We start from the raw sequence: 16,920 nt of genomic DNA on the forward strand, positions 1-16,920 counted from the left end.
AGCTTAGTCTTCTTCTCTTCTACATTCTAAATCGCACTGGCTGGGACGTAACCTGGCCACAATCTACCTACGAGCTCTGGGTGAGGCATTCTAATATGTTTATCTATCTATGGGCTGCCTTTCTAAGTTTATGACATCTCTCTCTAGATGGCTTCTAATGTTCTCCTATCTATCTCGCACTCTAATGTTCATCTTAGCTATTGTGTCTATGCTTGTCTTAGGTGGCGGACGTTGGCAAGTCTAAAAATTCTTTATCTGAGAACTGGGCAGCGTGTCTATCTTCTAAAATGTTCTTCTAATCGCTACTTTCAGTGGTTCTGTCTTAAAGCGTATTGAGCGAAAAAGAAATAGTCTTTGCCTCAATCTATCTATGAGCATTAGGGTTGTGGAGAGTGTGTGTATGTTGGTTTTCCGCTTCTATCTTCTAAAAGTCTATCTAAATGGTACCTGTTTCTATCTTCTGCGACTGCTTGATTGAGTGCTGCATGAGAGTTCGGCTGAAATCTATGTGTAATATGCTTCATTAACTTCATTGGGAGTTGCTTCTACTTCTGTCTAGATTTTTGGACTAAGGAGATGTTTCTAAAATTGTAGTATGTTTCATTGTGACTCTATGTTTCTACCCTCCAATCTATCTAGTTGTGGTTGGCGTTCTATCTGAGTTCTTTATTCTTCTACTTCCTATGACACACAGTTGTCCCGTATGATTGATATGCTGGTTTCTATTATTTCTCCTCTTATCAGTTGATTTCTTCTTCTCTAGATGTTGCAGCTTACCCCTCCCCCAAACAAGTCGATGGATGTTGGCGTTGATGATGGTGTTATCGAGTAGTGGCGGGAGGTTCCCTTTTATAGAGGTTGTAGCTATGCACAGGGTCTCGATCAGTAGTGTTGTGGTCGTTTTGATTACCTTTCAGGCAATGTGATATTCTATTGTCACCCATGTTGCAGCATGAGTCGATGGATTGTTGCTGATGTTGGTGTTATCCGAGTTAAGTTCTTTCCTAGAGGCTTCTGCTATGACACTTCTAGGTCTCAGATCAAAGACTCGAGGTTGTTGATTTTTCAGGCAGTCTGTTAAATGTCACCTACTATATGAAAATTGGACTTGCCCACTTTATGCTTCAATGGCTACGCACTTCTAGGGCACAGACCGGAGGTTCTCTATTGTAGAGATCTATCGATGAAAAATTGACTTGCCCACTTTGTTTGCTTAATGGCAGCCACTTCACACCACCATGTTTGAGAAAGATCTTCGATAGTGATGATAGCATCACTGTTTTCCTTACAGTGTAGAATAGCTTACTCCCCCCCTTTAGATGATGTTCCTTTTGCTCCTGCTGTAGTCAGAAATCAGTGGTGTACCCAATAAGTCCTCAGGTGTTCAGGAGTGGGTTTCTTTATTTTGTGACGTGTACGGTTTACAATCAAAAACATCTGGTTTTTTTTTGTATTTCCAGGAGAGAGTTCCATTCTATTAATTTTGGTAGCTATTCTGTCTGTATTTTGGTAGTTTAATATCGTGAATTGTGTGTTTTGCATTTGTATTGGGTTGGTAAAAGTGGGTTGTGATTTCCTCTGTGTCTGGAACATTTGAATTCACATGGAAGTACCCGAGTTTTGGTAAGCGCACGTTATCTCTATGTGGTAACAGTTTCTCTTCTAAAAAAAATACTGTTTTTCTTGAACTGGTTCCTATTTAATGGTTATGGTGTGGAGGTGAGGGGTCGTTGCCTGGTGTATTTGTACTCTCTTTGTACTTCCAAACAAACAGTTCTGCTGTTAAAACCTACCCGTGTAGGCAGGGAGGGGGCGAGTGAATTTTGGTGTGTTGTTGGGGTAAAATCCATGTCTTGGTCTGTTATTACCTCTGGTGGAGTGTTCTGTTTTTTGTTTGTGACGGGGTTTGACAAGGACTCCCCCTTATCATCTGTGTGTCAGGTTGTGTCGTTTGGCTGCGGGAGCCTTGAGTCATCTGCTTCGGTCGGGGTTGTTCTTTCTGGCTGGAACCTTGAGCTCATACAGGTGGTGTTTCTGTTTTTGTGACGGGGTTTGACAGGACTCCCCCCCCCCATATCAACTTGTTGAGTCCAGTTGTCGTTTGGCTGGAGCCTTGAGTTCATACAGGTGGTGTTTTGTTTTTGTGACGGGGTTTGGGACAGACTCCCCCTTTATTCTGGTCTTTTGGTCAGTTGTCGTTTGGGCTGGGTAGCCTTGAGTCACACAGGTGGTGTTCTGTTTTTTGTGACGTGGTTTTGACAGACTCCCCCTATTCATCTGTTGGTCAGGTTGTTCGTTTGGCTGGAAGCCTTGAGTCACACAGGTGGGTGTTCTGTTTTTGTGACGGGGTTTTTTGGACAGAGACTCCCCATATATCTTGTTTAATCTGGCCTGATCCAAGTCTTGAGCAGCAAGAGACAAGCCTAAACGTTGGTTATATTCATAGCCATTTGCAATGAAAAACGCGTAAAAAAAAAGTTCTTTTTTTTTTTTTTTTTTTTTTTTTCCTTTATTAGGCAGGTGTATAGTTTAGGTTTCAATTTAGCGCATTGGTTCCTCAACGTAATTTTTGTTGACTTTGAGCTGCACGCATGTTTTTCTTTTGATAAGTATGGTACATCTTGGAATTTGTGGTCTGTTAAGGCCCTTAAAACTAAACTGCATTTCCAAACTGTTTTTGGCGCCTATTTCTTTTAGCTGAAGCGATGATCGATATGAGAAAGCTTGAGGGAAAGCAGTTGGCAGACAGGCTGATGTGGTGGGTGGCCGAGGGTGTTAGAGAGGGTTCAGCTTGAGGTTCCCCCCCCATTTGTGGTAGAGTATGCTTTTTGGTGTTGTTTTGGGGTTGTTTAACGTAACCTCCTCTACGGAAATCTTTTTTGAGATTTTTTTATTTTTTGGGGAGGTCGATAATTTTCTTTTCTTCCCTTTTTTTTCACACACAAGAGTACACTAATTGTATTTTTCAATATGGATCTAATTGTTTGTTTGACAGCACTAATGTCCTAATCAAACTAGTTTGACCCCTTCGTTGGGCTTCTTACTAACTATCATGTTCTTTTCAATAGATACTTTGTGCGTGCCCATCCGAAGTTTTTTTTTTTCCTTTTCTAGTTGAACTTGTGTTTCAGAAATATTATGAAAAGCAAATCTTTCTATTTTTAACCCAATATACTTATTTTCTTCCAGAGTTCAAATTTTAAAAAAATTGTTTTCCTTCTTACTAATTCGTATTTTGATCTATAGCCTCAATTTTTTTTTCTTTCTAAATAATTGTTTTCCTCTAACAAGAGTGTTCTTCTATTTTTGCTGCCTGCTTGTAACTTTTCCCCTTTTCTTCAAGGTTTTCTAAATGTTATTTTTTGATCTATGGATGCTAGGCTCTAAATATTTATGGAACGAGTAATCAACCAAAATGTGGGTATGCTGGAAGCAGGAACGGGCGTCGGGGGTTCGGGGGTTGAGGGCGCTGGTGGGGAGTCGTGGAAGGGGGCCGGGGCGGAAGCCCCGCCCGGGGCGGGACTGGCGTCGAGGTTGTTATTGATATGTTTATTTGGCCACGTGGAGCTCAGGGGGGCGGGGCGCGGCGGGCGCGGGCCGCGGGGGCGGGCCGAGGTGGGTGAGGGGCGATTGGTTCGGCGGGGTTGGGGTTGGGTGGGTGAGATAGCTGAGTGGGTGTCGTGGAGAGCGTGGGCGTGCTGGCGGCCAGGTGACTGGTACCCGTAGGTGGTTGATAGGGTGGTAATGTTTGCGTTTAGGGAGGATAAGGACCGAGGGGTTCGGGGGGAATGCTTGGAGGGGCGGGGGGTGGTGAGTCTAGTCGTTGGTGTGCATCAAACAGATTACTCTGCAGGCTATGCTGCATCTCCAAATGTCAATTTCATATTTCATTGATTGTCAATTTTTTTAAAAGATTTTTTTCTGGGATGTTCTCTCTAGAAAAATGCATAATATGTGGCTAGCCTGCCATTGGTACCACTCATATTACAACAAGGAGAGGGCCAGTGCCATTTAAAGTTCCTGAATACTTGGACAACCCTATTGAGCGATGAGGCCACATTGGAAAATTTTTGGGGGCATCTTGCTTGATGGAAAATTTAGAATATTTTTGCTAATACACCTCAGGTTTAATTGTAGCCTATAATTTGTAATAAATGTAAATGGTATGTTCTTAAAATTAACCCCTTAACGGCTTTTGCGTAGGTAATTCGTCCCTAACCTATGGCTAAAAAAGGGACCCTGAAATCGTGCAATAATGGTCCATATTGATTTTATTTTGATCTGTGACAGATGGTGATTTAACTAGTGGGAAAACTGCAGTAAAGTAAATAACAGTTCGTAGTTCACTATTTCGCTGCTAGATGGTGTGGGCATGCTGATTGGCTGAGATGTGTAGTTTGCTCGAAGCATAACATGCGCAGAATATAGCGTTATCAGTGCAGTGATTGCAATGTAGAATTTTGTGTGGCTCCTTGCTTCAAGGTTTTCCACACTATACAAAATGATTTAAAAACCGGAATTCACAAATTGATATGAGTAAATGTGTGTAAATAAATAAAGTATATAAGGCGTGAAACAGTTTTATATTTCGTTATCCATTAATTTAAAGACCAACAAAAAATGGACAAAAGGTGTTTTTATAAGCACTTTTTTGTTAACTTTGTTTTTTAATAAGCCATTAAGGGGTTAATAATTAATTAACAATTAGTGAAATATAATTTTTTGTGATATTTATGTTGTAATTGCGTTGGTTTTATAAAAATTTACCTTTATAAAAAAATTGGTTTTATAAATTTTGTAACAAAGTTTTTTGTGTTCTAAGTCAAAAGTAAGAGCATTTAAAACTCAGTAAGAGACCATTCCCATATGTATAGCTTAATTAGGAGAAAAGATATGTTGGGTGAGGTTTTTTGGTGGATTTTGAGAAACTTTTAATAATTATTACTGTAAAACCGTTTTGAGATTTTTGGAAAAAATTAGGGAATTTTCCTAATTTTCGAGGGCTGTCCAGAAAGTAGATTACATTTTAATACAAACAAAGCACAATAAAAAGATGTATTATATACATTTAAAAGTGGCACTAAAATACTATTTTTCAACAAAGTGGCCATACAAATTTAGGCACATCATAGCAGTGGACTAGTTTTGAAATTTCAAAGTTATAAAATATTGCCGCCTGAGACTTCAATCAGGTAGTCACACCTTCTCACAGTTTCACATTGACATTCAAGCGCTGTGTCGCAAACCAGGTCTTCATTACTGGAAACAGGTGGTAGTCGCTGGGTGCAAGGTCCGGACTTCTCGAATATCGATGCCATGAGTGGTCTGTACCCATCTTGCAAAAATGTTATGGTAATCTAGCTTCTGTGTAACAAACTCCTTGAAATTTGAGGGAAAATAAGTGTGAGCTCTGTTATTATGAATCCCAGTTTTCTTTAATCTTCTCACCGACTAACTTTAGAGACAATTTCAGTACTCACAGTAACCTCTCACTAGCACAGGTGGATAGCCACTGAACGAAAAAACACCCTGTTTTAAATAATGGCCACAATAGTCCTGCCTGTGGTGGCTACACAGCGAAACGTTATCTACTTTTTGGGTAGCCCTAGTAGTAGTAGATGACGCCAACCTTCATACCAAATTTAATCAGATTGATCACCAGGTGGTCAAGTAATCGATTTTATTTTAGTGTGTTAATTTCATACAGATCTATTAATCACAGATGTACCACAATGTGTTCATAAGGACAATTGTGCTATTATTATCTGGTACTAGATGCCTAATTTTACCTGGTGCGTGATAATTGTAGATGGAAAATTGTTTGCAGACAAAAAGTACGAGACCGTTATACTACCTGTGTTCGGGATTCCGGTTCCATTCCACATCTCTACAATCAAGAACATCTCCCAGAGTGTAGAGGGAGACTACACCTATCTGCGTATCAACTTCTTCCACCCCGGAGCCACCATGGCGAGGAACGAGGGCTCTGTCTTCGCCACCCCTGACGCTACCTTCGTTAAGGAAGTGTAAGTGTTTCAAATCATCTTTATTTCAAAAAATACAAAGTACAGTACAGTACAAAAGTGCTGTAAAGCACGTGTGGCAAAAAATATTGTTGGAACAATTCTTAATAGCTTAAAATGTCTCTGGTCTTGTGTGGAGGCTACGCTATACTATATTTGAATAACATTTGCAAATCAAACATGAAACAAACAATTATAAATAATTTAACAAAACTGGAACAACAATAACAGATCAAAACAACAGCAACAAGATAAATGCAACAACGACCAGATTAATACAATGCTTAAATAAAATTAATATATAAAGGTAACAATAATAATAACAATATTTTACTTTCGGTTACTACCTATCCTAAAAATGATCGACAACAAAAATGTTTTGCTTTAATTTTAAACTTTGGTTTACCCTCAAACAGCAATGTACTACCATACTCTAAAAGAAACCTATTGAACAATTTAACACCAGAATAACAAAATTGCCTTCTAGAAATTTCCTTCCTGTATTTGAAAATACACATTACAAGGGTGATCAAAGTAAGGTTTTGAATGATTTTTGGTTTGGAGTTTTAGATAACTAGAATTCTTCTTCTGAATTTAATTTTATGGTTCTATTCACCTTTTGCATTCCTTATTGTATTAAAATTACAAGGCATCCAATAGTACCATAAAAAATTATCAATCCCAGTTTTAACCAAAATGAAATAATAATGAAATAATGATTTATTTCCAATTATTTTTTACATAGTTTTGTACATACATAAATCATCTGGAAATTTCCTGGCCACTTTTGCTAGTATTGTGGCCAGGTGAAAAAAAAACAAATTTGTAATTTAAATAGAATTTTAAATTGAAAATTATGAGTCTAATAAAAATGGAATCACAAAATCCAGTATTGAGAATCCATCAATCATATTGTTTTCGTTAACGATTCATTTATTAAAATAATAAACAGTAGTCCAAAATTAACATAACTTTTCAATTCATTGCATCTTTAGTGAGTTATGACCAGTTTATGTGCTTTGCATTTATTTAAGAGTAATAGTGAAAGTTAATGTGTGAAAATTTCCATCTCATTAGTAATTGAAGGGTTCAGGAGTAACAACTCCTGTTGGTAACTTGATACCCAGGAAACATGGGCGTTAACAGTGTTTTGGTGTGCTCAGCACATATCGCAGTTCCAACACCAAGGAACCCGGCGAGGTGACTGCTCCCTCCTCCAATCTCAACATGGCATTCCGGTTGATCAAAGAGGTCCAGAAGAAGTTCAAGTCGAGGGAGGCCGAGGAGAAGGAGAAAGAGGATCTCGTGCAGCAGGATACCCTCATCATGTCCAACAACAAGAGCAATCCCAAGCTGAAGGACCTCTACTTGCGCCGCCCGAACATCGTCGCCAAGCGGATGACAGGTCAGCTACTTCCTGTGTGGTGTTAGTTATCAATTCGGCAATAGATCAGCAATTGCAGGTTTTTATTGGTATACTGTGTATTATTTTTATAATATTTTATTTATTTATTTGTTTAGGAATTTCAGTAAGTTCTGTAATAAATTTCTGAGAAGTGTGAGATTAAAATTTACAGTTTTAAAATCTAATATTTGTAAATGAAATTTTGTTTGTTAAAATGTAGGTAGAGTGATAACAGTCATTCAAAATCCTACGCTCATAACTGCCTCAATGACCTCTAAATGGTATGTCGAGATATTTGCTAAAATAGTGGCTTAGGACGATTTGAGTTTTTGTTATTGGCAGTCCATAAATCTGTATCATTCATTCTAATGTCCTTTAGTATATTTGAATCTTCATATGTATATGCAAGTATTATGTTGGTAAGTCTTGGAATTGTAATGTTCCACTCGTAGGTACACTGGAGGCTCACAGCAACGGGTTCCGTTACACCTCAGTGCGCGGGGACAAGGTGGACATACTGTACAACAACATCAAGAACGCCTTCTTCCAGCCGTGCGACTCCGAGATGATCATCCTTCTCCATTTCCATCTCAAGGTAAACTAACCTAATATTCTCTCAACAGTGGAAACTATTATATATAATAGTGTTAAACAAGAACAATCTCAGCAGAAAAACGTTCTTTCAAATCAAAACAAACAAAAAATATATCAATTTACACTCTCAAAATAGTATTAGTTAAACCAAAAAAAGAAAGCAAAAATTTTACATCGATAATCTTTAAGATTACAAACTTTGTTACCAGCACGCGATAATGTTCGGCAAGAAGAAGCATGTAGATGTGCAGTTCTACACAGAGGTGGGAGAGATCACAACGGACTTGGGGAAGCACCAGCACATGCACGACCGAGACGATCTGGCCGCGGAGCAGAGCGAACGTGAGCTGCGAAACAAGCTCAAGCAGGCCTTCAAGAGCTTCACAGAGAAGGTAAGCTACTGATATAGATAGTGACGAACTAGCAACCGAAGCAGATGTCACCCAGATTATTGAGGTGTAATAGACGGCCTTCAATAATACCCTTTTGCCTCTCTTTTCTGATTATTTTTTTGAGAGTGCCTAAAGTCCTTGTAGGAATAAGTGTAATTTCTCAGCTTATCCTTAGACAACAAAAAAAACTTGGTTTCTGGATGCAGGTAGTACAATAAAACATCGTCTTTTCCTCTTGATGTTTCTGTTGCTGCACACTTGACAGTCTTTTTTTTCTGATTATTTTCAAACCTTCTCAGAAAGTGCTGCTTGCTGTCAGACATAAAAGGCCTTGAATTATCCATTTTATTATGAGCTCAAAAAAATAATCATAAAAATTCATTGTTTATTAAAACACTGAACACTTTGTTTATTTCCTATTGAAATAACACTAATTTTTACTGAAGGCTAGTAGTTGAAAACTTACAAATAATTGTACACTTGTGTACAAACTCCATATTTCACACAAAAAGACACATTGCTGATAAATTACTACTTATAACCACACATATTTACTGACCAAATTTTAAAGAACGTTAGTTTAACCTCAATAAGACTCACGATTAAATACAATGAGAAATAAACGTGTTATGTGACCAACAATTGTCAGCATGTGTGTTGTTTGTGTTTATTCAGACACTCAGGTATAGATGGAAACAAAGAAGATATAGTCCTGCATCTAACAAACAGTGTGACTACTGACCACTAGAGTGCAGCAGTTTACTATATATGTGTCCGCACAGGTGGAAACGATGACCAAGCAAGAGATCGAGTTCGACACGCCCTTCAGAGACCTCGGGTTCCAAGGTGCGCCCTTCCGCAGTACAGTGCTGCTCCAGCCCACCAGTGGCTGCCTCGTCAACCTGACGGAGTGGGTGAGTTCTCACATGGGCTATAGTAAATGTAAGGTGGTTTGGTCTGCATGCAATAACCAGTTTTTAGGGGTTTGTGAAATCTAGGTAAGATTAAACTGTTTTATACACATACGAAGTATTCTGAGAAGTAAGTTTCTGAGACCTCTGATTGCCGAACAGGTGGAGATAATGGTGCTGTGTAACTAAGTTCACAGTGAATGTTTCTGTGCCATTGCAAACAGAGTTTTATTCAGTTGTTATTGGATGAAAAGCTTGTTCTTGTATAATAAAAAAATCTGTAAAAAAGGTACATGTAATTACCTTTAATTTGGCAAAGAAACTTATTTTTTAACCTTGGGTGGGGTGCGGGGTGTAAAAATGACTGCATAATTTACGAAGTTTGTTACTACTTTGATGCTAAGAGTTCATATCTCTCCTCCATTTCGCACATCCATCCCCCATCATGTACAAGTGCACACCGTCTGCTATTAAGTTCGAATCAGGTGTTTGCCCAGTGCGGTCATTTAGTGTCGAGAAAGAGCTGCAGATGAAAAAAGAAATTATTTATAGAGACTTTTATTTTCTGGTGGTGGCAATGCTCAAGAGTGAGTTAATCAAGGCAAGGAGAGTTGCTATAAAAGAGAAGGTTCTATTCATTCAGAGGGTGAAGTTAAAGTATATGATAATGACACCATGTCTCAATTATCTTGAAGATATGGAAGAGAGAACTGAAGTTAAAAAAGGTAAACAATATTAAAAAATTAAGGCTTACTAATAATTAAATAACGTTTATTAATTTAGACATATATGGATTAAAAGTTGTCTGTTTAGTGCTACATTTTTACATATTAATATTGTAATATTTTATTTTTCTGGAAAATACCATCACAACCCAACCCCCAAAACATATAAATAACTAAAATATTTAAAAAAAGTATGATTAAAATCCACATTGAAGGGTTAATGTTCTGTTTAGTAAAAAGATTCCGGTGTTAACTTCAGGCTCTAAGAGGTTTATAAGTTCCATGAAAGTTAATCTAACCCAAAGCTGGTATTCATCCTGTTCGATGTATGTTTGTTTAATGGAAGCGAATGTGTTTCAGCCCCCTTTTGTTATCACACTGGAAGACATTGAGTTGGTCCACTTTGAGCGAGTCCAGTTTCACCTCAAGAACTTCGACATGATTTTTGTATTCAAGGACTACCACAGGAAAGTGGCCATGGTCAACGCCATTCCCATGAACATGCTGGATCACGTCAAGGAATGGCTCAAGTAAGTTTCATTTGTTCATGTGAAACGGTGAACTTTTGTTAAATACCTTGGAGTATAGTTGTACCACTCCTATAGTACTAACTCCTATAAAGAGAGCACTAGAAACAATGAGACAGTAAATTACATGTATTTTGTTTTTAAAGCGAGTTTTCAAGATTGTAGACAAAATTTTCTTGTAATTATAATGTGATATGTTTAGATTATGAAGTGGAACATGAAATGTATGTTTGCTTGTAGCTCCTGTGACATCCGCTACTCAGAGGGTATTCAGTCACTGAACTGGACAAAGATTATGAAGACCATCACAGACGACCCCGAAGGCTTCTTCGAGAGTGGTGGCTGGACCTTCCTTGACCCTGAGAGTGATGATGAGGAGAATCAGGAGGATGAGGAGGAGGAGGAAGATGAGGCATACGAGGTGAGTTCTCGTGAACCATAGACAATAGACAATACTTCTTTATTTACATGTTCTTCAAGAACAGTGTTAGCGTCATAAATACAAGTTTTACAAGGTTGTAAAAAATTGTGATAGGCTTATACATTAGGTTGATTGTAATATAAATGTTTTGCTGTTATCCCCGGTTCATGAATTCTGATATCGTGTAGAATGGGTTGGCCAGTAGCCAATTTTTGAGCTATTCATGGAAACGTTGTCCTCCAATTGTCTTCAGCTGCAAGGGTAGGGCGTTCCACATTTTTCCTCCAGCGTAGCTTGGTTTTCTTTCTGTCAGTGAGCGGTGGTGGATATGGAGACAAAAGTTTGCTCTATGCCGGGTATTGTAGTGATGCATCTGGCCTGCTGTTTTCAAAGGCTGTAGTGACTTTAGATGATGGTGTATTATTGTTTCCATAATGTAGAGGTTTACTACTGTGAGAATGTTTAGGGTTTTGAACGATTCTCTACAGCTTTCTCTGGGCTGAAGCTCGGCCAGTATTCTTATGGCACGTTTTTGTATGATCAATAGTCGATCCAGATTGTGCTTTGTTGTAGCACCCCCAAACTGAAGCTCCATAGCGCAGATGACTCTCAAATAGTGAGTGGTATGCAGTCTTTGCAGTGTCTGCGTTGGCTATCATAACTCTGTTCATAACTCGTGAACTATTGTAATACTCCAGTCGTAACAATGTGACAATGATTTCAACTCAAATAATCTTTATTGCATTTTAGTATACACCAGTACAGAAATGGCATCTTAAAAACTACAACTGAAGACTAGTTTAAGTACATACGTTTTGGATAAGCCAAATCTTAGTGAGATAAAAATGTTTTTTTTAACTGTTCCATAATTATCTGCAGTAAATTCCTCATTATTAATAAAAGGGTGAGTTTGTTTAATTTATTTTTGTTGCAGATTAAAACCTCACTAGAGATCAAAACATAATTTTCTTATAGATGTTTCTTACCTGGCCAGTGAACAATAAGCCATGTATTAAATCACTTACCTACAACTGTTGTTGTTTTATTTTTGTTAGTTAAAAAATGTTTTTTCCATAAATTCATAGTATAGTTTATTTATCTCTGAGGACCTTAGAAGACAAACCACTTTTGTTGTAATTTTTACATTGTTTTAATAATTTAGTGTGAGTATTTTCTATGAAAAGTCTTGTCTGGCAAGTTTCTTAAATTACATGTTTACTCCTAAGTTACCTCCTAAATACTACTTAAAAATCATTGTTAATTTCTGAAAATTTGTGAATCAGTTACAAAATACAACTTGTATGATGGAATAGTTCTTTTGTAAAATGATATATAGTCCTTAATATGTCATAAATATCCTTAACATTTTTATTTATTTCAACCTGAAGAAACAGTAATAGTAAAATCCCTGTGTCTTTAAGATTGGATAAGAATGATACATACAAAATTCTCAAAAGCTTTGTGTAATATTTCAGCCAACCGATATTGAATCTGAAGAAGAATCGGATGATGATTCGGAATACTCTGAAGCTTCAGAAGACAGCGGGGACACAGAAGGTAAGGTGAAAGGTGACACCATTGTGAATGTGTTTAGTTTATCAACACAGAACTCATGGAATGTTACATACAACAAGTACTTTGTTTTTTTTTATTGTATTCAATTATTTAGAACATATATGTTTCAATTCAATTTTATGTTAGATATAAAACGAACAACATGTTAAGTCTTGATATGAGTGTGGGAATTGAAAAAAAAGTAGAACTTGCATACTCATACAAAGTGTCAAAGTAAAATAAAGCAACAAAAACCATCAAAGGTGTTCAAATATCAGAAAATGAAAAACCATTAACGGTTCAAACTAGTTGGCAAGAACCTATCCAGGACAAAACATTGACATTGTTTCAACAACAAACTACTTCAAACCATGACTGGCTTACATCTGTAATCCTCATACTGTCAATGTATAATACCAAGAAACATTTGACAATATTGATTGAGGCAGTTAAAGAAATCAAAGCATACAATTCTTATTACTTGCTATCATTGTTAACCTTACAATCTCACTCTCTGACTGCTGTAATGCCGTTTACTGTCTCAGCTGTTGTGAGACAATCTATACAGGGTGTCAATTAAGTCTGGAACCTCTTTTTTAATTTTTGAACCACAATAGAAAGAAATACCAAAGTTCACACATGCTTACTGGTGATAGTAACGCACACATCTGCCTAACTACCGACCGGATAATCCCTTTGGGGGATGGTCCACAAGGAGTCAGACAAAATTCTTAAATAGCAGCATAGGTCAAGTTTGGTATCAAATTAAAGGTCTTACTTAGCAGAGTACAATGCCGCAAACTGGACTTCAAAAGGTGGATTCATTCAGTAGTTATAGCTATTTGAATTTTAAAACAGTTGAACAATGTAAATTATTAAGTATTACAAGTAAACACCAATTTTTAAGTACCCGTGAACAAAGTAAGTGTTCAAAATGTTCCCCTCCCATCATCTGACAATGTAGTAATCAAAGCCAGGAATTAATAATTATTACCAATAACACAACTACTGTTAGAATGTGAAAGTGGCAGATAGAGTCATACACAGCATCCACAGAAACTTAACGTTTGGGCAGGTATTATAGGAAATCAAATTATGGGCCCATTATTTATCAATGGTAATTTAAATGGTGACTCGTATCTAGCAATACTCCAAAATGAGATAATTCCTGCACTACAAGCTGCTCTTAGTCGACAATTTCAAAGAATTTATTTCCAACAAGATGGTGCGCCACCACACTTTGCTCTCCTTGTTAGAGAATACTTGGATACAATATTCCTTCACAGATGGATTGGAAGACGTGGTGCAGTAGAGTGGCCTGCTCGTTCCCCTGATTTATCTCCGCTGGATTTTTTTCTTTGGGGATACCTCAAAGATAAAGTTTATCGTACTAAGCCTCGAGATTTGGCGCACCTAAGAAATCTCATAGTCCAAGAAGCTCAAGATATTCCTCGTAACTACTTTCAAAATGCAGTGGATGGCTTTTACAACCGACTAGGACATTGCCAGACGATGGGAGGGGAACATTTTGAACACTTACTTTGATCACAGGTACTTAAAAATTGGTGTTTACTTGTAATACTTAATAATTTACATTGTTCAACTGTGTTAAAATTCAAATAGCTATAACTACTGAATGAATCCACCTTTTGAAGTCCAGTTTGCGGCATTGTACTCTGCTAAGTAAGACCTTTAATTTGATACCAAACTTGACCTATACTGCTATTTAAGAATTTTGTCTGACTCCTTGTGGACCGTCCCCCAAAGGGATTATCCGGTTGGTAATTGGGCAGATGTATGCGTTACTATCACCAGTAAGCACATGTGAACTTTGGTATTTTTTTTATATTGTGGTTTAAAAATTAAAAAAGAGGTTCCAGACTTAATTGACACCCTGTATATTGTCACTACTGGACACTTCTGAGACACACCGTCAGATATTCTTTGTGCCAGAAACTACAACACATGGCATAATGTAAACAATAATGGCATGTAAAATAGATGTTCTATATTACGTAACGTTGACACTGTTGTGACGTAGACGTGGGCAGTTCGGACGAGTCCGGCAAGGATTGGTCGGATCTGGAGAGGGAAGCAGAGGAAGAGGACAGAGAGAGACAGGACAACTTCCAAGATGAGTACACAAGCAGCAAGGGTAAAAAGAGAGGACACGGCAAGGACCATTCTCCCGACAAGAAACACAAGTCAGACAGGTCAGTTATTGTAAACTCGATTTGCTATTTATTCATGACTAGAATTTTCTTACTATATTTAGGTTTGTACAAGATTTTTCAATGCAACATCAATAAAACAAAGAAACTTTTATTACTTCAGGTAGATGTATGTAATTAATTAATATTGCAGCTAACTTTTTTTATTTTTTTTGTAACTTACCATTATGTTTATTTTGCTTATATTGGGTGTACATTAATTAAGATGCGATTATATTTTAATTAGATATTTTTTTGAACTGATGTTTTTGTTGAGTAACAAAGGGAGTGGGGAAAATGTAGTAGTTGATAAATAAACTGCCAGCAAGTGTTCCTTGACTCGTGGTGAACCTGGCTTTAATGAAAGCTGAGTGGGTGAAAGACATGAGTATGTCTTTACGAGAGATAACTTTAAAAAAAATTTTTTTTCTAAATGTATGTATTTAAATGTTCTTTAACCCTCCAACTGATGACCAACAGCACAGACCTTCATCAATACCGCTTATGAACTGATAAAGACGGCGCAGCCATCGGTCAAATTTCCGCTATTATTACGCAAAAACCGTTTAAGTTATAAAGACATGACTTGCACCAGTCGAATCCTATACTCATAAATATCAATTCATGTCATATTGTTTATATTCGTTATATTACTCGTCAGCTGATATCGATCCAAATTCCGCACGGCACACAGTCGGTGACGTTCCTTGACGTTACCGTTGCTGGGTTATTATGAAGGTTAGTTGTTTATTATTATGCTGTGAAATGGGCGATCATCCTTGTTCAAATAATATACGTGAACTATAGGATGATGAAAATATTAGTTCTGATGATGAAAGTGACATATCGGCAAATGAAGTTTACGATGGTATTTCTTTGTCAGATTTGTTGTCAGGTAGTCTGGATGATTATAAACTGGTGGAATGTGAGTTGGGTTTTGAAAATTTATAGTGACAGTGAAAACAATTCATCATTATCTGATATTCCTCTTGCCTAAAGAATTCATCAAACACCAATATATGGTCACATGTAATGCCAAAAAAATAGTACATACTATTCATTTTTATCAAAAAACTATTGTGCGGTAAATAAGCGTATATATGTTATAATCTCTTTGTTCACTACAAAACTGTGTATATTTTTTACATTTAGAGTATCTTACTATCTCAAGTCATGTGAAAGTTACATGGAGTGAAACTTAGAAAACAAAAAATTTACAATACACATTTTAAAATTTATGTACAAATAAAAAACAATACTCTAGTAAATTCATATTTGTATTATTTTAGATTGTTCTCTGGTTTCTAACAAAAATCTTGATATATAACTCTTATTACTTAGAATTTAACAAAATATTGTTTTTAAATATACGAAAAAATATACTGTGCAAAGGCAAAAACCAATTTATCATTCTTGAAGTTTCTTATTATCAGTCGGAGGGTTAGAATTAACCCTCTTCACAACCCCTTCAAAGTATTCATCATTACATGTGATACATCTGTCCTACCAGTGATTGCACTGTCAAATCTGACAATATAACTCTTGTACTCTTTTATTTTGTAAAAATAAGAAGAAAAAACTTTTCCTTAGCATAATCTTTGTAAACTGTTTTCAACTTTAAAACTGTTTTTGTTGCATTTTTACAGAGTAATAAGCATATTTTTGCATCTGTATGTTGTTTAATTAAACTCGCCATCACACTGCTCAAGTCCCACTCCAGCAAAGCTATTTCGATTTTGTTTTAAGTATTACCCCCTATTATTTTTACAAAATCACATTTGTTGAATAAATACTTTAATTTAATACTAACGAATTTGAAGAAGATGAAATAGGAACTGTCTGCTCATTTATTTATAGGCTTCAGAAGCTCAAAAAAAATGTATTGCCTAGAATTCATGAGTCGTTTTTCATTACTATGCGTATTCATAGTAATTTTGTCTTGTTTTAAAAAAACTATCCTTTTAAATGTGTAAAACTAGAATTCTGTTCTTCCTTTCTGATATATTTTATTGAAAACTAATTTCAGCCTAATTCGTGCAACAAATTTGTAGATAACATTTTCCAGTAAGACGATTTAAAATTTCTTATGGGTTTGATTTTTTGTGTGTAATCCACAAATGTACAAATTCTCAGCAGATTAGGCAAATAATTGTAGCTT

General features: G+C 36.7%; 1 protein-coding gene across 1 annotated transcript in view; it reads left to right on the plus strand.

Annotated features, from left to right (window-relative positions):
* Window positions 1-16,920, plus strand: part of LOC124371697 (FACT complex subunit spt16-like) — a 49,284-nt gene that overhangs the window by 20,151 nt on the left and 12,213 nt on the right. The window contains 9 exon segments of the mRNA XM_046830035.1: window positions 5,828-6,026; window positions 7,187-7,428; window positions 7,881-8,023; window positions 8,232-8,414; window positions 9,197-9,328; window positions 10,411-10,580; window positions 10,818-10,998; window positions 12,474-12,555; window positions 14,594-14,765. Coding sequence (XP_046685991.1) covers window positions 5,828-6,026; window positions 7,187-7,428; window positions 7,881-8,023; window positions 8,232-8,414; window positions 9,197-9,328; window positions 10,411-10,580; window positions 10,818-10,998; window positions 12,474-12,555; window positions 14,594-14,765 — 1,504 coding nt within the window.

Source organism: Homalodisca vitripennis, unplaced genomic scaffold (genome assembly GCF_021130785.1).
Source record: "Homalodisca vitripennis isolate AUS2020 unplaced genomic scaffold, UT_GWSS_2.1 ScUCBcl_1829;HRSCAF=5945, whole genome shotgun sequence".
In the NCBI taxonomy this organism is placed as follows: domain Eukaryota; kingdom Metazoa; phylum Arthropoda; class Insecta; order Hemiptera; family Cicadellidae; genus Homalodisca; species Homalodisca vitripennis.